Source organism: Engystomops pustulosus, chromosome 7 (assembly GCF_040894005.1).
Source record: "Engystomops pustulosus chromosome 7, aEngPut4.maternal, whole genome shotgun sequence".
In the NCBI taxonomy this organism is placed as follows: domain Eukaryota; kingdom Metazoa; phylum Chordata; class Amphibia; order Anura; family Leptodactylidae; genus Engystomops; species Engystomops pustulosus.
This window is the reverse complement of record NC_092417.1, coordinates 138,206,575-138,231,564: the sequence shown is the minus strand read 5'-3', so window position 1 is coordinate 138,231,564 and position 24,990 is coordinate 138,206,575. Positions and strand designations below refer to the sequence as shown.

Here is a 24,990-nt window from a genome sequence, read left to right as displayed (position 1 = left end):
TTTCCCTGTCTCAGTCCTGTGTTAGTATTCTGTGCACCAGTGTTAACACTGGTCTATATCTGTATTCCGGTTACCTGTCCGCTTCACCATCCAGCAGCTTCCAGACGAAGTAAGTTTTCCTGTCATCTTGTAGCGTCACTCAGGGACTTTAGTTACGTTCCAGATAGCAGGTTCGCCCTTGTCAGGGCGGTTTATCTGCTGCAGGCAGGGCCTTAGCCCACAGGGACGTTGCAGGGAGAGCTAGTCTGACAGCTAGCGTCAAGCCTGGTAGTGGCTGCGAGGTCGCTGGACAGGTGCAGACAGTAACTGTAGGTAAAATAATGTATCTGTAACATGGCAGATTTTTAGGATGGTTTTGGCCAATTGGGCATAAGGGCCAGTAAACCAGGCTGTGAGAAGATGTGAAAAGGCATGTAATTGGCAAGAAAATTGTAGAAGGGTAAGGGGTATTACAATGAAGACATGATTCTTCAATTTACTCAGAATACAAATAAAAAGAAAAAAGAAAGAGGATCACATGTTGCTATATCATTATTTATTGTATTACATTTGCTTTTAACGTATAAACTTTGGATATGTTGATATGTAATGTCATGTACAATTTAATATATTGTTATTCTGAATAATAAATAAAAGTTAAATTAAAAAAAAAATATATATATACAGGCGGTCCCCTACTTAAGAACACTCGACTTACATACGACCCATAGTTACAAACGGACCTCTGGATATTAGTAATTTATTGTACTTTAGTCCTAGGCTACAATAAACAGCTGAAACAGTTATCAAATGTGTCTGTAATGAAGCTTTAGTATTAATCCTGATTCTTATGACAACCCAACATTTTTAAAATCCAATTGTCACTGAGACCAAAAAAGTTCTGGCTGGGATTACAATGATAAAATATACAGTTCCGACTTACATACAAATTCAACTTAAGAACAAACCTACAGACCCTATCTTGTATGTAACCCGGGGACTGCCTGTACCGGTATATATATATATATATATATATAGATACGCAGGATAACAAAGCAACACATTGGGGGACATGTATTATCGCAGAATTGTTCCAGATCATTTATAATGAGTTGGCTCCCGAAAGAACAGATGTTTCTGACTACCCCTACTCCTCTGTTTTTTTTTGGCACAAGTGGGCATGGCCTTACTTTTTCACACTATCCGTCACATTAATGTGTATTTTGTCGGCGTTTTTTGGCACAAATTTTGCCGCAAGATAGACCAGGATAAAATTGGTCAGAGAGCAAAATTGAGGCGCAGTCCATGTAAGATTTTGGCGCACATTTCATTGATGTTGGCAATTTTATGGTGCACGACTGATTAGTTCCGTCTACCCATTAATTATTAACAGCCATGTGCCACTTTAATACATCGGACTGTGCTTTCCCGGAGACTGATCTCCGATGCCGACAGTCGTGCTTGCGCCAGAATTAGTAAATCATTAAAAATTATCCGCAACAATGCTGCGCCAAAAAAAAAGTAAACTCCTGGCATTTTCTTGATGCAGATACGATAATACATGTACCCCATTATCTCATTCAATGTTTTTAACAAAAATACAGAATTTCAAAGATAGAATCCCAACCTGTCTCTATCAGTTCTAGTGTTTACATTTTGGTCGTCCCTGGATCGAACCATAAGCCTGTGACTCTACAAACTACAGACAGAGGCAAGTCCCCGGCCACACTCTGGAATCTTACACTGACCATCACTGAGTGATAGGGTAAAAAAAAAAAACTATAAAACTGCGTAAAATTGTAAAGTAAGGTGTCAGATTTTGAGAACTTTCTTTCATGGGTAAAACCCCTTTAAAGGAAATGTACCACCAGGATGACGCATTGTAAACCAAGCACACTGACATACTGGTGAAAGCCCCCTCTGGCAGGTTCTGCTTTTCTTTTAGCTTCTTAGGACCTTGTTTTTACAATAAAAAGGTTTCACAAATTATGCAAATGAGCCACAGGGGCTCCAGACTCTATAGATGTCAATGGAGTTTGGAGCCCTGAAGGCTCATCTGCATCATTTTTAAAACCTCTTTTTCTTAAAAACAAAGGCATACAAAGCTACAAGAAGAGCAGCTTCCTTCAGAGGGGGCACACACCAGTATGTCAATGTGCTGTTTACAATCTTCATCCTGGTGGTAGATTTCCTTTAAAGAGAACTGGGATCAAAAAAGGGTATATAAGAGCAACCAGGTAGTGTGCTCCGGAGATCCCATCTTCTCAGTTTTAACGTATTGTTTTCTGTGTGGTTGAACACGTTTCAGCATTAGTATATGTTAAGTATAAAATGAACTTTATGGAAGATCAATCTTGCACATTTGCCTGACCATCATATTTGATAGGACTTTATGGGGCAGATTTACTTACCCGGTCCATTCACGATCCAGCGGCGCGTTCTCTGCGCTGGATTCGGGTTCGGCCGGGATTTATTAAGGCAGTTCCTCCGATGTCCGCTGCTCCGCTGAAGTTCCCTGGAACGCGCTGGAATACACGGAGACGGGCTGAGTGAAGGTAAGTGCAAGCTCCGCAACACATTTTTTGTTTTAAATGCGGTGGTTTTTCCGAATCCGTCGGGTTTTCGCTCGGCCACACCCCCCGATTTCCGATGCGCCACAATCCGATCGCGTGCGCCAAAATCCCAGGGCAATTCAGGGGAAATCGACGCGCATCGGAAATATTCGGGTAACATGTCTGGAAAACGTGAATCGGGCTCTTAGTAAATGACCCCCTATGTGTATAAGGGCTTTCCTAAATTTCATATTTAATGGAAATGCATATTGAGGAGGCAACCATAAGGATAGTCTGTTTCACCATGAAAATATATTGGGATGTCTATAATCTGATAATCTGCCACTGATCAAGTAGTGAGCGTCCCCACTTCCTTAGGTTAACTGGTTGTGCCCTTACATCTGGCACAGCCTGCCTGGTTCTTCATAAATTTGTGGGCCGAGAGAGTGAAATTTCAGGCGATCACTGCTGATACACAGTTGCGGGGCTGGCAGGAGAGAGACTTTCCCTATTGAGATTCAATGCCCCCTATGCTATATGCCACTAGTATCAATTCAGAGAAACTCTGCACACAATATTTTCTAATACTGGCAACGATCTGATGCTTTAGTTCTGATCACCTGTGTAAATTTGAATGCAACACTACTTTGTAAGGGCTGTAGTGATGTTGCTATTTGTGATGCTCCAGGACTTCTGTTAGCGATATACGCCTTGTCAGGCCCACTGGACCTCAGTGAACAATGACGTAAGCCGACACCTGGGACCGGAGTCTAAGTGGTACCTGGTTTTCACCAGAGCCCACTGCAAAGCGGGTTGGACTTGCTGCGGCGTGGTACCACCAGGTCGTTCCACACGTGCGACTCTGTCCGCGGTGACAGCCAAGGAGAGGTACAAAGACGTTGAGCAGGATCGTAGTCGGGGACAGGCAGGAGGTCAAGGCAGGCAGCACAGGATCGGAGTCGGGGACGTAGAGGAAGATTAGGACAGGCAGCACGGGATCAAAGTCAATAAGGGAACCGGGGTCACAACAGTAAATCACAATAACAGTGCAGAGCATAGGAACAAAGCTTTCTCTATGGCACAAGGCACGAAGATCTGGCGGGTGAGCAGGAAGAGGCTGGGTAATAAAGGGTTCTGGGAAGGACCAGCACCAATCAGCGGTGCGCTGGCCCTTTAAATCTTCGAGAGCCAGCGTACGCACGGCTGCCGGAACAGGAATAGGTAAGTGGCGTGGGTGCCCCGCTTGTGAAAAGAGAGGGGCATGGGTGAGCCCACAACCCGAGATATGAGTCGTGGGAGCACCTGTTACACTTCTACAGCTCTTACATTGCATTAGCAGTTTGTATACTAACTCTTAGGCCCCTTTCACAAAAACGTTGTGGGGATGTATACCCAGTATTCTTTCCGCACGTTGGCACACACGTGTGTCAACGTACCGTCCGTCGCAGGGAAAAAAAATAGAGCATGCTGTGTCTTTTCCCATAGCCACTAGATGTTCCTATGGAAAGGGGAGGGGTGAGCAGTGCTCATCTCTCCGCCTCTCCAGCCAAATGTGTGCTACAGCCGGGTCCCAGCCCGGGCTTGGCGAACGTTTGTGTGAAAGAAGCCTTAGGCTTTGTTCACACACTCCACTTGAATCGCGTTTAGACCTAAATACTTGGGTTTGGGAACGAACAACATGCGCTTTGCTGGTAAACAGACCGTATTTCTGGCTCCTAAACCCAATCTGTGTTTGGGAGTAACTCTTCCCCACTGTACCAATGTGTGAACATGCCTTTAGTGGTCAGGCATCTAGACAGGCTAAAATGTCATCTAGGGGTGAAAACAGCCTTCTCAACTATTTGAATTTTTCACATTTTGGTGGGGATTCCACTAGTATTTTGTTTGGGTGTTTTATGACTTGTTTTTAAAATGACTAATAATCAATAAAAGTGAAGTTTTACTCCATATTCTGTAATTCAGTGATGCCTTGCTAATATTCAGGGAGATGTTTATGTATGAGTGAAGTAAAGTGTTCTTGGCTACAAGAAATGTGCTAAAGGAAATATATATGGGGTATATATATTAATACAGTGGCTTACTGTAAAGGAAAGATTAAATGGACATATAAGCTATACGTTTATTACAGCCTTCTAAAAAGCAAAAAAATAGAGGAGATTACTGTGCCATTAAACCAAAAGTAACATGAGGTAGTGAGCAGGTGAGAACAGGTTCTCCTATTCTCACGCAGATCAGACATGAAGAAAGATAGCTGGGAAAGAAGGATGAGGCAGTGAGCCAGTTACTTCTACATGTATCTTATACAATGGGAATGAGGGAGGAGGCACGTTCCTATATATTAAATAGCTGAGAAATTTCAGGATAAGAAGGTGTGCTTGGTTAAGGGGGGAGTGGTAGCCCAAGGAGGCAAGGGTGTGGTAAAGTGCGGAGGATGGAGCCGGTAATACCAGAGATATAGGGAGGAAGGTATGTATTGAAGGAAAATACTATAGAAGGAAGATTAGATCTGGGTAGGTTTCTTCCAGTTGATTTGAGGGATCTGGCAGAATATGTAATCATTACTTACATGGTGAAAGCACAGTAAGTATATTAGGTCAGGAAAGATGATATGCTCCATTTTGCTCCACTCATACACATACTGAAAGATATAAGGTCTTGCTCTTCAGTTAGCCATGTACAGTCAAGGCCAAAAGTTTTGAGAATGATACAAATGTTCATTTTTACAAAGTCTACTGCATCAGGTTTTATAATGGCAATTTTCATATACTCCAGAATGTTATAAATAGTGATCAGCTTAACAGCAATTAATTGTAAAGTCAATATTTGCCTAGAAAATGAACTTTCCCCCAAAACACATTTAAAAGGAGCAGCTAACATCGTTTCAGTGATTGCTCCAGTAACACAGGTATGGGTGTTGATGAGGCCAGGGCTGGAGATCAATCTGTCATGATTAAGTAAGAATCACACCTCTGGACACTTTGAAAGAAGGCTGGTGCTTGGCATCATTGTTTCTCTTCATTTAACCATGGTTATCTCTAAAGAAACACATGCAGTCATCATTGCACTGTACAAAACTGGCCTAACAGGGAAGAGTATCGCAGCTAGAAAGATTACACCTCAGTCAACAATCTATCGCATCATCAAGGAATTCAAGGAGAGAGGTTAAACGTTACCAAGAAGGACTAGCAAGTGCCAGGACCGTCTCTTGAAAGTGTTTCAGCTTCGGGATCGGGCTACCAGCAGTGCAGAGCTTGCTCAGGAATGGCAGCAGGCAGGTGTGAGTAAATCTGCACGCACTGTGAGACTGCAGTGACTCTTAGAGCAAGGCCTGGTGTCAAGAAGGCAGCAAAGAAGCCACTTCTCTCCAGAAAAAACATCAGGGACAGACTAATATTCTGCAGAAGGTACAGGGAGTGGACTGCTGAGGACTGGGGTAAAGTCATTTTCTCTGATGAATCCCCTTTCCGATTGTTTGGAACATATGGAAAACAGCTTGTTCGGAGAAGACAAGGTGAGCTATACCACCGGTAAAGCAGCCTACAACCATTCATGTGTGGGGTTACTTCTCGGCCAAGGGAATCGGCTCTCTCATGCCACAATCTCGGGGAATAGTCCCTTAGGACTAAAGTCTTGTGGACTCCCTGGACCAACGCGGGGGATAAAGATGCTAGCTGCTAGCCGAATAACGAAGACTCCTGGAAACACTCAGTAAGGCTTTCTCTCCAGTAGAATGACCTGAAGATCCGGCAGGGGATGCTGGGAGTCGCCAGGCTATATAGCCAAGCCGGGAATGCCAGCACCAATAAGGAGGACGCTGGCCCTTTAAATTCTTGAAGAGTCAGGCCCGCACGCCCTAGAGAGCGGGGGCGCGTGGCCTAGTCCGCGAGCAGGAGCGGGACCGGAGCCGGGACAGGTAAGTAGTGATCCGGGGGAGCTGGACAGCGGCAGCACAGCAGGACACAGCTGCCCAACCGTCCAAGAGCAGTTTGGTGATCAACAATGCCTTTTCCAGCATGATGGAGCACCTTGCCATAAAGCAAAGGTGATAACTAAATGACTCAGGGAACAAAACAGAGATTTTGGGTCCATGGCCTGGAAACTCCCCAGATCTCCCCATTGAGAACTTGTTGTCAATCATCAAGAGATGGGTGGACAAAAAAAAACCAACAAATTGTGACAAAATGCAAGTATTGATTGTGCAAGAATGGACTGCCAGGATTTGGTCCAGAAGTTGATTGAGAGCTGCCAGGGAGAAATGCAGAGGTCCTGAAGAAGAAGGGTCAACACTGCAAATATTGACTTGCTGCATTAACTCATTCTAACTGTCAATAAAAGCTTTTGTTACTCATAATATGATTGTATTTCTGTATGTGATAAAACATCTGACAAACACACATAAAAACCAGAGGGCAACAGATCATGTGAAAATATAATATTTGTGTCATTCTCAAAACTTTTGGCCATGAGTGTAGGGTCAGCTCACCGGTCTGTAGCATGCAGGTTGGTCTGTGCTGTAGATCCCTCCTGGACTGCAGACAAACCGCACTAGAATTTCAAACTTGTTACCATCCAGCAAACAGGACACTCTGAAACCGATTTTTCAAAGATAAAACTTTATGCTTTTATTTCAGGACCATAGTCACAAATTTCCAGTTCCCACATATAACAGCTTAAAAAAAATGTAAATCTGAAATGCGTTTGAAACGCACTATGCATGCTTCCTCGTGGCTGTGATACAAACTGTTTGTTGTTTGCTGGATCGTAACAAGTTTGAAGTTTGGGTTCAGGTAGCCATCCCTGCGACTAGAAGGTGAAAAAACACATTTTCTATGTGCACAAATTTCTTCTTGAAAAGTATTTAACTAACCTTAAAGTGGCATTCTAGTCTTAGACAGTAAGAGGACCCTACTTTACTACTTCAATCAATCCCAGCTCTTTGCATCCTTAAATACATGTTGCTCCTCAGATTGGCATGTTCTTTCTCTAGTCTCCTCGTAGTTTCAGTAGCATCTATTCTCAGGTAAGTGGCGCCAAGCTTAAGTCCAGGCCTGCCTACCTGACAGTAGGTAGCCTAAAAAATATACAGGGTACTGAATCCAACAGTTATATAAAGCTGGAAGGAAATCACTGGCCCCAGGTAGTTTTTAGGTAATCAGACTTACATACCGATGGTACGATACTGAAACAGGATCTTATCATCTGTAACACTAAAAAGCTACAAATCCGGAGAAAATCGATTTATAAAAATATGTGAATTGAGCTTGGGCACTCCTGTAAGCATTATAAAAGCTGCTTGGTGCTCCGTTGGCTTATAATTATGATAAGCGCCTCTTTAGGCGCTTGTTCTTCTTACGTCACCAAGTCTCAGGGAGGGGAATGGCAGCAGAGGCATGAATAATTATAAGCCGGCGGAGCGCTGAGTAGTTCCTCTTCCTCCCATGCTCCACCCCAAGAGAAATTGACATATTTGTATGAATCAATTTTTTCCCTGGATTTGAGGATTTTTAGTGTTAGTGAAGATAGAATTCTGTTTTAGGATCGTACCGTTGGCATGTAAGTCTGATTACCTAAAAACTCCTTGGGGCCCGTGGTAAATTTCCTTTAAGATTATTGAGGGTTACAGGAAAAAAAAATCAGGCTGCTTTGTCAGGTTAGAGAGCATGTTGGCACACCCATTATAGAGATTCTGTAGGTACAGATCTAAGAGTTATGCTGCTTGCACACCTAACGTATGCTTGCCCGACTGTATCCGAGCAAGCATAAGGGAGGCACGCTGGAGAGAAGGAGGGATGAGTGCTGCTTACGCCTCCCCTCTTCATAGGAAACAGTTCCGCACAGCAGTCCCCACGGCCAAAGAAAGAGCCTGCTCTATCTTTTTTGTAGCAACGGCATGGTACGGTGTGCACAGGTTATGCTCACCGTACCACAGCCAGGTGAAATCTCAGGGGACATATATCAGGATATACATCCCAACAACGGTTGTGTGAATGTGGCCTTAGGCAATGCAGAAGCTTACGGCATTTCCTCCTACAATATAATAGCCTGTATAATTTCTGCAGATTTGCTGGATAAACACACTAGACAAATATAAAAAGGGGAAAATGGAGAACCAGTGAAATAAACCAAACAAATGAAAGCAGGGTTTGAATAAAAACAAGTACATATCTTTATTTTAGCATATATACAGTTTATTATACAATTCATCAATGGTCAAACTAACAAATAAATTCCAAAAAGGCAAATTGACAGAATGAGAAACAATTTTTTGTAAATCTCGTATGTCCTAATGGTATGACATGAAAGGGACCAAAATGCTGTAAAAGACACACAAACAATGGCCCTGGTTCACAGTTGTGATTTAAATCATACATTTTATGCTAGAAACTGGCACATTTACACAGTTTCAACCACTTAAAAAAACATTTACCAATAATTCATTTAGCCATAAAGAATAATGCATGGGACCTGGGAAGTAACCAGGAAAGGCTGGGCCCCATAGTTGACTTCTGCATGGGGTCAACATTCCCTTTAAAAAATATATACATCCATCACATTCCATACGTTTATCTTTCTTACACAACCCAGAATTCCAGGACAGACATCCACACCGTGGGGGAAATTTATGCCTATGGCAACCAATCGGAGCTCAGCTTTCATTTTATAAACAGCTGAGGGAAAATGAAAGCCGAGCTCTGACAGGTTGCCACGGGCACTTATCAGACACTTCTCTCATAAATCTCCCTCCTTGCCTTTACACATGGTATAGGGTAGGCACTGGTCTCTATCACTGTATGTGGGCCTTCCCGATAATCCAGCATTTTTTTGGACACAAGTATGGCTTTCCAACCAAATACCTCGAAAACTATGTTCTCAGACCTGATCTGGGTGATTTTTCGGGTTCACAGGCACTGACACTCATCGCTGCACCAAGGGCTATATGAGACTTCAAATGGCAGTGGCTGCAAAAGTATCCTCCAAACTCTGCTTAGCCCCACTGCACCCCCATTTAGAATTTTTTTAATCAAGCTCACATTCATTACATATGTGGATTGGTTCGAAGCCTTCTTGAGTAAGCTAATTGAAACCTTCTGCATTGCCCTGATGCCTCCTGAGATGAAGAAGGACATTAGAGAATGCTTTGCAGTGACAGTATTGTATCAAGAGCGACAGAGAGACCCGAGAGACCATGGAATTCTGTAACTAAGTGGTACCTTGCCTGGGATGAGATGGTGGGACTTGGCCTCCAGGTATGAGGTGAGGAGAGGTGTCATGTCACGTTTTATTTATTTGTGTTTAATTATATGTCTTAGACAATATGTTTAGACAATCGCACACATTTATACACATATGCACATTTATGTAGTCATATATACATGTATACAAACATACATACAATATATACACAGTATCCATACATTTATACACACATAATGTATAGTACATTTGCATTATATACAAACATACTTAGACTTACAGTATATACACATCATATTTCCACATATATACAATATAAATACACCATATACACACAAACTGAATATACATTGTACATACAGTATATACACTCCATATACACACATACAACATGCACATACACTTATACACTCATACACACATGTACGTACTCACTGACAGGCAGTCTTCTTATCCCAGCGGGGTGTCATAGATCTGACTTAATGCAGCCCAGTAGCTGCTGACCATTTGGGGGAAGTAGGTGGCAGGAAGTAGAGACAAGAGATCCTCAGTCCTGCCAGATCCTCCCTTGACATTTGTCATCTCAGCTGTTGGCTCAACTGTGTACTGTGGAAGATGCATACTGTTATATACATATTATCTTGTTATGTATATAACAGTGCACCTGCTCCATTCTTTAGTGCGACAGGTCGGGTGGCCAGGCCCCCTGACACTGCCGGCCCGATAGCAACTGCTATGGCTGTTACCCCTGTTGTAAGACCCTGCATTGGACAATTAGTCGCACAGTTCCTCAGGGCCAAATTTCCATCTTCGATATTTTCCTAACTTCAACTCAGATTCCAGCTCCACGAAAATGTTCACGACTTCGACTCCACATTCGTGTTTTCCTGGTCCCTCTAGCAGTGATGAGTTAAATGCAGGCATTCCTTCCCAGTGCCTTATTCCTCTGATCTGTAGCAGTGGAGCTTCACTACTGAGCATGTACATAAAGTCCAGCACACATTCATCTCATCTTAAAGCCTAGAAGTCCAATGAGTGACGTCATAACTTATGGAAGCGTTCATTGGTGCAGAAGGTTGGATAGTGGTGAGTGCAGCTGAGAAGTCCTTACTGCTCCCAAGTAAGTTTGAGACACCATCCAAAGGCTACAACCGTCATCACATGTTGAGGTAACATTGCTGAACGAGATGGAAACACAATTATACCTAGACACATGTGATCATGTAGGAAGCCATTGGATTGCGTCTCAAAACGCACTGTGTGGACACGGCCTAGATAGCAGCACACAATTATGGACTAGAAGTCTGATATGTCAGAGCAGAGACATGTTAATTCTTTTTGTTGACTATGATATACCTCAGAGAACGTGTTCCTAATACATTTGCACTGCGTATGAAATTATAACAAAACGCACTGTGTGCACGCAAAACTATTCGACGATAAACGATATTCTATTAAATAAAAAGATCTACGTGTATATAGACTATTGTACTGCACGGCACAGCGTCCACACTAGTACAACATATAGCGACTCTCCAGGTTCATCGTTATATATGAACGTTACAGTACGCATGCGCACAAGTAGTCTCTTCACGCTGTACTTGGGCTGTAAGCCCCCTTTGCCCGCTCGGGCTGTTCGTGGAAGTGCCTGACCGTTTATTTGACATTGCTTACTGCCTAAACTGCAACTACAATGGAGCTAAATTCATATCCATTAATAACACGTTCACATACGTAACTGTCTGTGAAAGAAGATGTTTTTCCTTACAATCAGGCGCGTAGTGAAACGGCCCGGCGACCAAGGAAAAGGCGGGGCCAGCGCTGAGTTTAGGAGGAAGAGGTAGCAGAGACAAGATGGCGGAGGTGAGGCTTCCTTACAGTGTAATGGTCTGTGTCTCTCTATGAGTTATGATGGAGGGGGAAGTGCTGTGTACCGTGTACTTAGTGTTATGGCAGCTCCTCGCTGTGTCTGCCCCCCGCACCTTCTAGCACCTTATACCCATCAGGAATTGGAGGGGGCGCAGGGTCTGTCTGTAACCATAGAGACACATTGTCTGCACGTATCATCTCTTGTATATAAACCATCACTGGGTTCTTCTACGGCTCCAATACAGACCTAAATGTCCCTGTGGTAACAAGCTGTAAACCCAAATTTATTAAAGGAAACCTACCACTTGAAGTGGCAGGTTTCCGATGGCAATACCGAGCACCAGCTCAGGGTGAGCTGGTACCGGAGCTTATTTTAGTTAGTGTTTTAAACCGCGGTATCGCGGTTTAAAACACTTTTTAAACTTTATAGCCGGCGCAGGGAGGTACGCGCTTGGCGCTTACCGTGCGCGCGGCTACATAGGAAGTGAAGGAGAGCCACGCGCATGGTAAGCGCCGAGCGCGTACCTCCATGCGCCGGCTATAAAGTTTAAAAAGTGTTTTAAACCGCGATACCGCGGTTTAAAACACTAACTAAAATAAGCTCCGGCACCAGCTCACCCTGAGCTGGTGCTCGGTATTGCCATCGGAAACCTGCCACTACAAGTGGTAGGTTTCCTTTAAAGCCTCTGCACCAGATTTTTGCACTTGTATTTATAATGTGTCCAGACACAATTCTGCATAGAAAGGGGCGTTCCGGTGCGCGGTTGGTCCTTGCGCCACATTATGGAGTGTCCTACAGAATTGTGTCGTACATCTTATCATGAAAAAGAAAAAAAGTTGGTGCACTCTGTCGGGGCAGTGCAGGGGGCACCAGATTCATGCATCTGGCGCACTATATGGGCAAACTGCTCCTAGTACAGACTGCAGTGTTTTTGATAATCGTGGGCCGCTGTGTTCTTACCTACAACATAGTCACTGATTATAACAGATCTTCTCCACACATAATAACAACCACTTATGGAATTTCTACTTAAATAGGAAAAAAAACTAGTATGTAGAAGATAAAATGGAAAAAGTTCAAGTCCGCACAGTAAAGTGACTCCTGAGAAGGAGGGGTGCAATGCCTCCACGGATTTCGGCTTGATCCTGGTTTGTAGTCAACGAATGGAAAAGGCAGGCAGCACTCCAAGGTTCAAATCAAACGTGAGTGATTTTTATTGACACAGGTAGCGACGTTTCGGTGTTGGACACCTTTTTCAAGGCTACGTCGCTGCCCGTTTCAATAAAAATCACTCACGTTTGATTTGAACCTTGGAGTGCTGCCTGCCTTTTCCATTAGTATGTAGAAGAGATTTTCTGCAGATCTGTAAATGCTGAAAATCTAAATTCACAACAACAAGAAGACACCCAGCAGGTGAATAAAAGAGCATACCTTTAACAGAATTTTTTAGGCACTATGCATAAAGGAGGTAACCTTCTGTGCTTTGGAGCCTGTTAGGAATAGAAGACTTTTTAGTTTTCATAAGACTGCATGTTTTACCGGATAAAAAATTGGAAGCATTTAGGTCTAAATATAAATATGAAAACATACATATATATATATGTGTGTGCAATCATGTTAAACTCCTCCTCGCCTCAATTGATTTGCATTTCTACATGCAGTGCACAAGTGAAGCTTCAGCTAAAATGGGGATAGGTTCTCAAACAACCCTTTTAATATTTACCTTAAATAGCATTAAAAGAGCAACATTTCATAGCGTTTTGTCATTAGGAGGAAAATGAGACACCTGAGTTTTTGTTTGCAGCATAGAAATACCTTTTTATTTATTTATTTTAGGCAGAGATTGTAGAAGGTTGCCGACTACCCGTCCTCCGCAAGAACCAAGACAATGAAGTGGAATGGCGTAAGTGTTTTACCTCTTTGTACAGTGTGCATGAAGCGTCAGCAGGAATACGTTCAATATGCTGAATACTCTATGGGCCCATTGAGTTTATTCTCATGACTGTGTTCAGACTGGAAAACCTGGTCATGTTTCCCAGACTAATTCCAGTTCTCTAACCTGAATATACTGTATATCATCATAACTATTTAGTTCTCATTTCAGGACTAGTGTGCCAAATCTAAATAATGTTTTGAGTATGGCACAAAAGTCCTGCAGTAAGGCTGCAATTACAGCTCATATAGATGCCTTTAAGTAAAAAAAAAAAAAATTAAAAAAAAAATCACTAAGTATCCATTTTTTTGTTGTCATTGTCCAGGGCTATAAGCTTCCTGCTTGTAAGATGTTCTTATAATAATTCCTTAATTTATATATCACACACCGCTTACACTGCACTAAGCTTGGCAAATCGCTCCCTTTCCCCAATTGGGCTCACAATCTAATCAACCTACCAGTATGTTTTGGAGTGTGGGAAGGAAACCAGAGGACCCGGAGGAAACCCACGCACACACGGAGAGAACATACAAACTCTCTGCAGATGTTGACCCTGGGAACAAGAGCAACACCTCCAAAATGACAAGAGATGCATTTCTCCATTACTTACAGAGTCTATTAGTATAAATGAAGCTTTATTTCATGGCGGGGATGAAGGGAGCTTTGGATAAATATTTACTTTTCCTTTTATTTCAGCTCTCGCAGAAATCCTGAGCGTCAAAGATCTGTCTGCAAAGAAACTTTACTATGTTCACTATATAGATTGTGAGTATGTCATGTTTTAATTGAATGTAATAACCTTTTTTCTTGAGCTAGCCTCTTTCCATCTTTCTAACAGTATGTTAGTTAAACCTGCAGACTTTTGGCAGTCATATGATGTGTATGGGAATCTCCTCCAATGTCAGGGAAAAGAGCATCATCTCTGTATGAGATAAATATCAAATTACTTTGTGATCAGGGAATCCCCACGTGTCACCAGCATTCCATCCATTTCTTTGGATGATTTCTTTCCGCCCCATATAAGTTAGTGGATCACTACTCGCAGGTTTTCAGTTGACTTTTTGTCCCACAGGTTAAAACCCCCCAGTAAAGTGACACTTATACCCTGTTCTGTGGGTAGGGGATAAATGTCTATGATGGGACAACCCCTTTAAGTATCTTAACTCTGTATCTTTTCCTTTAGTCAATAAACGATTGGATGAGTGGGTCACCTATGACCGCTTGGACTTAAAAAAGATTCAATTTCCGAAAAAGGAAGCCAAGACTCCGACCAAGAATGGACTGTCTGGATCAAGACCCAGTTCACCAGAGAGAGAAGTGGTGAGTGGCCAGCTCTTCCATCTACAACAGGTTATTGTTTGAAATAAACATATTGTGTGGATTCTGTAAGATAAAAGTGACACTTCATGCTGCTGTTTTTGTACGTGCATTATTGTGTTGTATCTTGGCTTAAAAACAGTATTCTGGGGACCATTAAGTGAAGAGACCTCAGTGATCAGGTGGACGTTTTTTTTATTGTTTTGTTTTTTTTCTTTGAAATGCACCCTTGTACGGATGAACCAGGTGTATGGCGTATGTATGGAAATAGAATTGTGTTGGAGATTATCTTTACTTATTGTAGATTTTGTCATATACGCTGTATGTAAAGCTGAAATAACTTTTTAATTAAAATACTCTGTTTCACATAATCAGGATGGATTTTCATCTACTGTCTGTAAGCAAGAAGTTCCCCTGACTGCACTGACGGCAAGCAGAGATCTTGAAACGGTGAGGAATTAAGAAGTATGTAAGAGAAGTATTTGTGCAGTGCTTAAATCGGTTGTCCTGTGCCCACAAATCATCTTCTAACCACAGGATAAGGGGTAACTTGCTGAACAGTTGGGGCTTCATTGGTGGGAGCTCCATGAATTGTTAAAACAGAAGTCTGTTGTTATTCAGTCAGCGGCAAACACGGTGAATGGAGTGTCCGACCTCTCGCTCTCTTTGTTTGGGGATTAACTTGTCCAGTGGTCCAATCAACAAGTTATCCCCTATCCTATGGAACTTTATCGATCAGACAACCATGTTTAAGCTTTAATTATGTAACAGCAAAAAAAAAAAAAAAAAAATCATCATTACATGTGATTATAGTATTACATGTGACAGCGCCCCCCCACCCCCCCCAATACTGGGATAAAGCTAATGTCACTTCTACCTTTTGGCCATAGTTTTTACAGATAAACCCTGCTACTTGTGAAGGTCCTACGTGATGCCTGATTTCAGCTATCTATCATCTATCTCATAAATATTAGCTGAACAGTCTGTTTTGGACAGGACCAGACACTTTCCCTGATGGCAAAGGATCTGTCATTTTTGTAACTGACATGTCCAATCCCTAAGAGACGTACTACTAATTTGTTACAGCTATCTGGCAGCAGCTAACTATACTTTCATTATGAAGACACATTTACACTCAGCCAAGCATGTATGTGGATATGTTGGATTAATAACTTTTGTCCATACACTCAGCTGGACAATACTAAGAAAACTCTTCTTGGCTCATCATCTGTAACACGCTGCCTGCAGATAATGCAGCATATTTACACTTCTGGTTCCCTTTAATTTAACCCTAGGTTGTAATTTGTTCCTGTCATTATGTCTAGTTACCGGCGGCTGCCCTGGCAATCTCACGTATAACCCAGACGAGTGGCAACAGTGTATGTATATCTGTTGTCAACCTATTGACACAGGCTAATTCTACCTGAAATGATATGTGTCTCTCCCATACCATATACTAATGGTAAAGTACAAGCCAAACATCTGGCCCTCCCACACCAGTGGGCAGGGGGTTATAAGCCTGTGTCATTCCTTCTCCACAGAGGAAGATTCCTGAGCTCATTCTACCTCCAGTTGCAGCCCCTGCGGGAGGAGGAAAATCTCTCCCTGTTCCAGTAAGATATTGTCCCCCCCCCGCCTTTAGTATTCTCCATGCTGCATATTTTGTCATAGACTTTTTTAAAACCTCTATGCATGTCATATTGCCTTTTCTAGCAGAAGCGGAAGGTAGAAGTTGTGTCACCAGCAACACCAGTTCCACCAGCACCTGAGACCACTCAGGCTTCTGTATTTCCACAGGTAAAACACTTTGTCTAATCCATAAATTTAGATCCTTGCAGATATTTACACGAGCAAACGTTTTTTTTTTTTTTTTTTGATTGGCGTATTCTACAACAGAGCCATTACAGGTTATTGATCCTCTCAATGATACACTAGGCACAAGCTCCGCATAACATTGTTCTGCTGCTTCCTCTTTAGAATGGAGCCGCTCGCAGACCAGCTGCACCCGCTGTACCTCCAGGACGCAAGCGAAAATCAAACTGCCTAAGTGCAGATGAGGTAGGAACCACAGAACCAGTGTAACTTCAGCACACTGTTTGCTTTTTTTGAGTATTAAAAAACCATTGTTTATCAGTGGCATGTCCCTTGGTGTGGACAGCTGTCAAATACACAAAAGTAATTATGATAGATTTTTTTTTTTTCCCCCTGGCTAACAAGGTACTTCTACGCTCTTCTCTAAATACAAACTTGTTATGTATTTCGTCTTCATACACTACAGTGATTACCATATGCAAATTCCTCTCATTATATGTTATCAATCACCCCTTGTAATGGGCATCAGTGAAGTTCTTAACTTGTATGTGCTCCATGTTCAGGATTCTCAGGACAGCTCTGATGGAATTCCTACTGCACCTCGAATGACTGGTAGCTTGGTGTCTGATCGCAGCCACGATGACATTATTACTCGTATGAAAAACATAGAGTGCATTGAACTGGGCCGTCATCGACTCAAGCCTTGGTACTTCTCTCCATACCCACAAGAGCTGACTGTATTACCTGTACTCTATCTGTGTGAATTCTGCCTTAAGTATGTCAAGAGTCTTAAATGTCTACAGAGACACCTGGTATGTAAGATGTTACAGAAAGTAATTAGATACTTGCGGATGTTTGCATCTGATTAAAGCCATTAAGTCCACAGATATTTTTATTTGTTTTATGTTCACAGACTAAATGTAACTTGCGACATCCCCCAGGCAATGAAATCTATAGAAAAGGAACCATCTCTTTCTTTGAAATCGATGGACGCAAGAATAAGGTATAAGAGCTCTTCAGTGAGTTAAAAGGGTTGTGCGGATGTTGAAAAAATACGAGCAAGCCAAGTTTGGCCAGCGACACATGACCATGGGCAAAACATGAATCAGGGGACTGTGTGTGCTGGGTGCATTTCATGGACTGAACACAGTTGCATTGTGGTAATATATGATTCAAGTCTCGTCTTCTTCCGTTAAGCAGCAGCACTAAACTATAGTCATGATTATTGGCTATGTAACATCTAAGGTGTTTGATTGGCTTATCATTAGAATTAACTAGTAGTATATGCACCATAAAGTAATGACCTTTCCCAAGGTGCGCTTTGCTGAGCTTTCTGAAGAGTCAAGTTTTTAAAATATTGACAATTTACTAGTCAAGGGGGCAGCCTCATCACCCTTACTAACAATATTTGACTGGGTAGATGGTCATCAGGCTGCCGGGAGATTAATTTTATATAATGACTGCATGACTTGTTAAGGTAAATTTGCTTCTAACTTTTATTAAAATGTTTTAACTTGACTTTTCAGCTACATGAAGTATAGTGAGGGGCCTTCTTTATCTAGCTTTCCTACAGCTTTTCCATTAAGGATGCACAATAGTTACTGATACTTATTTTTATTGAAGTGCCTTGTTTTTTTTTTTTCATCCAGAATTACTCTCAGAATCTCTGCCTTTTGGCAAAATGCTTTCTGGACCACAAGACACTATACTATGACACGGATCCTTTCCTCTTTTACATCATGACGGAGTACGACTCTAAGGGCTTTCACATTGTTGGCTACTTTTCAAAGGTTGGTCTATTTTGTTGGGTCTCGTGTGTAGAGGACAATAAATAGACAGGCCTCAAGGCATCTATAATTGAGACTTATTTATTTCGACTTGTCTCTTGCCAATTCTTTAATTCTTGGCTTCTATTTCCTTTTGAAATAAAAAAGTAATTTTTTTAAAAAAAGTAATGAGGATCCAGTATAATTTATGCAGTGGATCTGTTTTGGTTGCTGTAAAAACAACAGCCTTTACTACTTTGTGACTGACCAAGGTAGTAGAATGCAGTAGAAGTGACTGTATTAGCAGAAATGCACTCATGACATGAGTACTACCCTACATATGTGTGTTAGGGATTCCAGGGGGTCATGCTACTGTTCCCGTGATAACTAGGGATTACGGTTAGTGGAAAAAACGTGTAGTATTTGATAGCTTCTAATAATGGCGGATCAGTTTCTTGTCTTGATGGCCAGACTGAAGTTAATAAGATATTGGTGGAATATCGTTGTGATGTTCTCCAATTTGTGTGATAAAACCTCCTATATAGTAAGATATTTTTTTTAATAAAAAGTTATAATTGGTGTATGTAGTTTTAAAGCTACATTGTAGGCCCAAACATTTGCTCGCCTTGTGGGTTTCCTGCATTTCCCCTTTGTTATAAAATGTTCCTTCACAATAAACTTTGTTGAACCATAAAGCTGCATTGTATCCTACTATGATGGTCCTGGAAGTAGATGTGCTCACCTTTTGTAGGACAGGCAGAGTGATGTAACCCCCCCCCCCCCCCCTTGACAGAGTAAATTTATACAGCATATATAATTCTGTACTTGATGAAATGCTGTATAATTTATTAATGGTCCTCAGCAATTCTGATAAATTGACATTCAGAACGTACTTTCTGTCACAGGAGAAGGAGTCAACAGAGGATTACAATGTTGCTTGTATCCTGACTCTACCACCTTATCAGAGAAGAGGATACGGCAAACTTCTTATTGAATTCAGTAAGTCAGGGGCTAAGTTTACTGTTATACTGGGATTGTCTTCCTTTCTGCTCTCTCATGCTCTTTACTATTGTATTATCTTTGATAAGGTTATGAATTGTCTAAAGTGGAGGGGAAGACTGGCACTCCAGAGAAGCCGCTGTCAGATTTGGGTCTCCTCTCCTACCGAAGTTATTGGTCTCAGACAATTTTGGAGATTCTGATGGATCTGAAAACAGAAACTGGAGAGAGGCCACAGATAACCATTAAGTAAGATACATGGGTCATAGAGGTGTAAAGAAATACGTGTGCATGTTGTCTAGTTGTAATGTTTAATGGTACTAAAATACTGTATTTCCCCCAATGAAGGGGAATCTGTTACTCACTGGATGTCTAGTATGTTCACCGGTACTTATACCATGTTTTATCCCATCAGTGAAATCAGTGAGATCACCAGTATTAAAAAGGAAGATGTCATCTCTACATTGCAGTATCTAAATCTCATCAACTACTACAAGGTAACCATCTACAGCAACGTGTGTATGCAATTCTCCGCCGCTAGGACCTGTGCACTTTGTTTAGAGGGATTTTCCAAGCTAAAAATATTGATAACTCAATGTCACATTGCTGGGGGTCAAACAACCCCCACAGATCAGCTATTCTCAGCAGCTGATCGAGAATGGTACAGAAATCAGTGTAGTGGCTGATTTGGGTCACTGCAGTTTAGTTTTAAGTGACTCTGCACAGAATATTGAGCTGTCTGCTTGCTTAGAATAACCGATCTGTAGAGGTGCTGATATTGAGAAACGAGACATTTCTGAAACCCTGAAAGCCATGGATATTATTTTTTCGAGCTCCTACACTTTGCTCATGGTAGCAGGACTGTGGAATGGTTTCCTCCCCTTCCCTTTTTTTCCTTGTATGTTTCTGTGTCGTTGTATGTCATGGATTTCATAGTTGGGTCTCCTATAAACCATTGTGTGCTGCCCCTGGGAACCCGATCCCACAGACAGTGAACCTGTGGGTGATGCAAGGACTCCCCATCTGTTAGACTTCAGTAGCAGAGGTTATGGCCCTTGTTCATTGTGAGGCCTGCACTATTGGCTATGTTTAACGGCTATTATTTAATGTTATGTATTGCCCTTGAACAAGTCCTGTGAGACAGTTTGTTTTGGTCTTTTACTTATTTGTACTTAAGGTATAAGGGATGTATGAAGAGGGCTCACGGGCTGAGTCCTCTTCATACAGAGGTGGGGGTTGTTGCATATTGCAACAAACCCCCACCGCTAATAACCGCGGTCGGTGCTTGCACCGATCGCGGCTATTAACCCTTTCAACGCCGCCGGCGACTTTGCGCCGCCATCTTTATTACGATCGCCTTTGGGGGGCGGCGATCGGTTGCCATGGTAGCCTCGGGTCTTCGTTTGACCCGAGGCTATCTGGCATCTGCAGATTCGTTACAATGAGCCAGTGGCTCATTGTAATGAATGTGCTGCAAAAATGCCATATATTGCAATACAGAAGTATTTGGAGCGAAGAGTGAAAGTCTTAAAAACTGAGCCCACAAGAATGTGACGCACGCACATTTTTTTTTTCAATTTTTCCACATTTGGAATTTTTTTTCAGCTTCGCAGTACACGGCATGTTAAAATAAATAACATTACGGGAAAGTAAAATTAGTTGCGCACAAAATAAGCCCTCACACAGGTCTGTACATGTAAAAATTAAAAAGTTATGGATTTTTGAAGTTGGAGAGCGAGAAATGAGCCGAAAAACCCTGCGTCCTTAAGGGGTTAAAGGAAATTTACCGTTTTTGTTTTTATGCATTGTGAACCAAACATACCTTGAGAATGCTGTAGTGACACTGATGCAGAAACATATCTTGTTTAATTTCTGAAAAGAGTGGTTTTGTTGAAACAAAAATTATAACATTCAGGACATTGGGAAAGTTGGGTGCAGACTGTCTTCCATGCATAAAAGAGCTGCCTGAACTGTCCAGACAGGACTAATCAACCTTAGCTGGATGACTCTACACAGCAGCTGGGGGGATGGTGTACTGATTGTGTTGACAGAAGTAATCAGTGATAATGTATTTTCAGTCTATGCTGTGCAGGAAAAGGCTGGCGCAGCACATAATAAGTGTAGGAGGAGAAGTGCCGGGGCAGCGACACAGCCTCATTATCATAATTTTAGTCTTTTATTCAACTTAGATTAAACTAATCTGTGTTTCTGCATCTACAGCACTGTAGCTACAGCATTCTCAAGGTATGTTTGATTTGTTTTGATGTATTATGAACTAAACCTATGAATTATAGCTCCCCTTTAATCTTTGAAAATTTATGAAATGAGAAGGAACATATTGAGAAACGATCCTTTTGATATGTGTTATCCTGCAAAGTCCTGTATTGTACTGGATTCAATGATTGATTACTTTATGCACACCCCTCCATGATAACCATAGCACTGGATGTAGCAGATTGCGGATGTCTTTGGAACACCCCTTCAACAACTGATATTGGAGTGGTTATCACGGAGGGGCCATGCAGACAGAAATGGGTTACTTATCCTGTAAAGTTTCTTATAGTGGACCTTCCATAAAAATGGCTTGGAAAATTCCTTCTTGAGCTGCTGGGTTATTAACACTGTACATGAAATTTACCCATCTGCCATTGTTCTTTCAGGGGCAGTATATCCTGACGCTCTCAGAAGACATTGTTGAAGGTCATGAAAGAGCCATGTTGAAAAGGATTTTGAGGATAGATTCAAAGTGTCTGCACTTCACTCCAAAAGACTGGAGCAAAAGAGGGAAGTGGTAGACAGAGGAAGAATCAAAGGAGCAGCTGAGCTGTGACCTAAGACTAATGGACCATACTGCTCTCAGACACTTCTAGGAACCTTCATTCATGAATGTCCCACAGAGCACACTTTTGACTGCCTTTTTGAGTAATGAACACATTTTTATTACCTTTTATTTATTTGGAAGCTGATTTTATAGTGAGTGGTACAGTGCAGACTGGGGAAAAATGATGGTCAATGATTTGTGTGATCACCAGGATCTGAGGACTGTGGATGCAGGACGCAACAAACAAGGACACAGCAACATCTACAAAACGAGCACAAATATGAACTGACTGCAGGTGCAAGATATTGTTTTTATTTATAAACTGTGTTTTGCACCTTTTAGCAATATACAACAGTATAGATGTAAGGTGGTGACATAAGCGAGGGTCCGCCTATGCCATGCAGCTTCTGCCTGTTTCCTTGTAGCTGGAAGATGTTACAACCATTCTCTTAGGATGAACTTTCCAGGAGCCAATCTTTGGGATCAATCACTTCTGTTGCTGTTCAGGGAAATGTTGTGCAGCAGAACACAAGAAATCAATGGAAGGTTATGTAACATAGCAGATGTATAAAGCGCTGGGAGCCCGTTTCTATCAGTAACTCATCAGATGTATGGTTTTGTACACTACATGACTAATTCCACTCATACATGTTTCTTATCTGATGCACTTTGTCCTTAGCTTGAGAACATCTAATGCAGGCTTATTGCACTGCGTTTTTTCTTAAAATATCGGTTGCTTTTTTTTTTTTTAATAATTACATGGGTTTAGTGGGGTATGTGTAATAGGTTGTCAGCTCTGTTTAAGAAGAGGGAATATGCTTCGTAAAATTTAAACTTCTATAGCTAAAAGAAAAAAATACTGATATCATGCAGTTTTACTATAATCCCTGAGCCTAAAGCTTATCGAGAGGAGGAGTGGTGACCACCTCTCCATAGCGATGCATGGTATATGGTGCAGTAACATGGGGAAGTATAGGACATGTCCATCTTTTCTCCATGTCTGGACCTGCAGCGTGCGCCCATTGCCGGCCTATGGGGGGGGACATATGTATATACGTCCCTCTACAGTCGTGTGAATATAGCCTAACTTTCACTTTATAATATTACTATAGAAAAAAACTAAACAAAAACAAAATACAATATATTCCTTTAAAATGACTTTCAAAAACTGTGGGGCAGGTACTAAATCGATTCACCTGTGGAATATGATCTAGGAAATACAGTACACAATAGAATAAGAAATTGTATTAATATCGTACACAAAAAAAATTGGCATAGAAATTAACATACCGTATGCAGGCAGTCTCCGACTTACGACGTTCCGAGATACGTACAACCCGTAGATATGAACGGGACCCTCGGCGCCTTGCGCATGCGCATTGCACTTCCGCGCTGAAGCGGGGACAAGGAGGTGCCAGGGATCAGGTAACTAAGGATGCGATCTCACGCTTCCTTAGTTACAAGTCAGTGGGCAGAGGGCTTCTAGGCAGTCCACTGCCGGAGCTTGCAGGTAACTACTTCCCGTACTTGCTGCGTAGATCGGCAACCCATATACGATCCCTGGCATCACTGTGGCTTGTTTGTCTGGAGTTACTGTGCATCAAAATATACCAGTTCCGACTTGCATACAAATTCAACTTAAGTACAAGCCTTCGGTCCCTAACTTGTACGTAACCCGGGGACTGCCTGTATACTTGTGTATGAGGCGAGTTTTTCAGCACAAAAAAAAAGTGGTAAAAAAATATCACCTCTGCTTATACACGAGTTGATTTAAAAAAAAAAAAAAAACCTTTCACACTCCCCTTCTGGCGTCCCCGATGCTCGTCGCGGGTCCACTTCGGTATTTTTTCCCGCTGTAACAGCCGGCAGAGTCGCGTCCATTGGATCTGCCGGCCAGAGAACACTATGATGCGGTCGCTTGTGACGTCATAGCATGCGGCAGGTCACATGGACGCATCTCTGCCGGCTGTTAAAGCTGAAAGAAGACAGAAGAGGAAGCTGTGACGAGCATCGGGAAAGAGCAAGGTGAGTATGTAAGTTTATTTTATTTTATGCAGGCTGGCTATATACTGGGAGGCTGTGACAAATGCATTTCCCACCCTCGGCTTATATTTGAGTCACTTTTTTTTTTTTTTTTTTTTTACAGTTGTTGGTGGTAAAAAATGATGGGCCTCGGCTTATACTCGAGTATATACGGTATCAACATGGGTTTATGAGAGTTTATGGTCTGTCAGACTAATCTGATTGATTGGTTATTATAAGGTCAGTTCTAGTCTGGAACTGGGGGAGGCTGTGCATGTTGTGTATCTGTACTTTTCCAAGGCATTTAATACAGTGTCATATAAAAGGTTGATACATCAAATGAGATTGCTGGGACTGGGGGAAAATCTGTATTTGGGTAAGTAATTGGCTTAGTCGTAGAAAACAGAGGGTTGTTATTAACCCCTTCATACTCTGCGACGGATATATCTGCCACAGAGCTATGAATGGTGTATGAAAAGGGCTGAGCCCTCTTCATAAAGAGATGGACTTTGCTGCATAATGCAGCAAAGACCCATCACTACCACCCGCGGGTGTTAACCTCTTCCCTGCCGCTGGCGGTACTTAAAACATATTTCTTCAGATCCTCACTCCCCCGAACCTCATCGGGGGCGGTGATCCGTTGCCATGACCGCCTTGGGTCTTCGTCAGACCTGAGGCTGCATGGTTTCCTGAGATTTGTTACAATGAGTGGCTCATTGTAATGA

The 24,990-nt window shown here is 42.1% G+C and overlaps 1 protein-coding gene across 4 annotated transcripts; it reads left to right on the top strand.

The window, feature by feature from the left end:
* Positions 1-11,311: 11,311 nt before the first annotated feature.
* Positions 11,312-22,842, top strand: KAT5 (lysine acetyltransferase 5). 4 transcript variants are annotated; one of them, XR_011849010.1, is made up of 17 exons: positions 11,565-11,588; positions 13,432-13,498; positions 14,225-14,293; positions 14,712-14,848; positions 15,221-15,295; positions 16,171-16,224; positions 16,387-16,458; positions 16,559-16,642; positions 16,823-16,903; positions 17,221-17,469; positions 17,571-17,660; positions 18,307-18,447; positions 19,329-19,422; positions 19,512-19,671; positions 19,838-19,919; positions 22,083-22,344; positions 22,455-22,842. XR_011849010.1 is itself a non-coding variant. In XM_072117942.1 (16 exons), exons 1-16 carry the CDS (start codon positions 11,580-11,582, stop codon positions 22,215-22,217), a joined length of 1,629 nt encoding a protein of 542 aa, XP_071974043.1. In that variant the 5' UTR covers positions 11,312-11,579; the 3' UTR covers positions 22,218-22,842. The 4 variants fall into 4 exon arrangements, 3 of the variants coding, with proteins under 3 accessions (XP_071974043.1, XP_071974042.1, XP_071974041.1); XM_072117942.1 differs by having other exon boundaries at positions 11,312-11,588; positions 14,712-14,878; positions 22,083-22,842; XM_072117941.1 differs by having other exon boundaries at positions 16,562-16,642; positions 22,083-22,842.
* Positions 22,843-24,990: the final 2,148 nt, after the last annotated feature.

What these genes read in the sequence shown, in the direction of transcription:
- KAT5 (XM_072117942.1), top strand. An exon ending in CTATGTTCACTATATAGATT is followed by an intron (nt 14,294 to 14,711) that starts GTGAGTATGTCA and finishes CTTTTCCTTTAG; the next exon opens with TCAATAAACGATTGGATGAG. An exon ending in AGGCTTCTGTATTTCCACAG is followed by an intron (nt 16,643 to 16,822) that starts GTAAAACACTTT and finishes CTTCCTCTTTAG; the next exon opens with AATGGAGCCGCTCGCAGACC.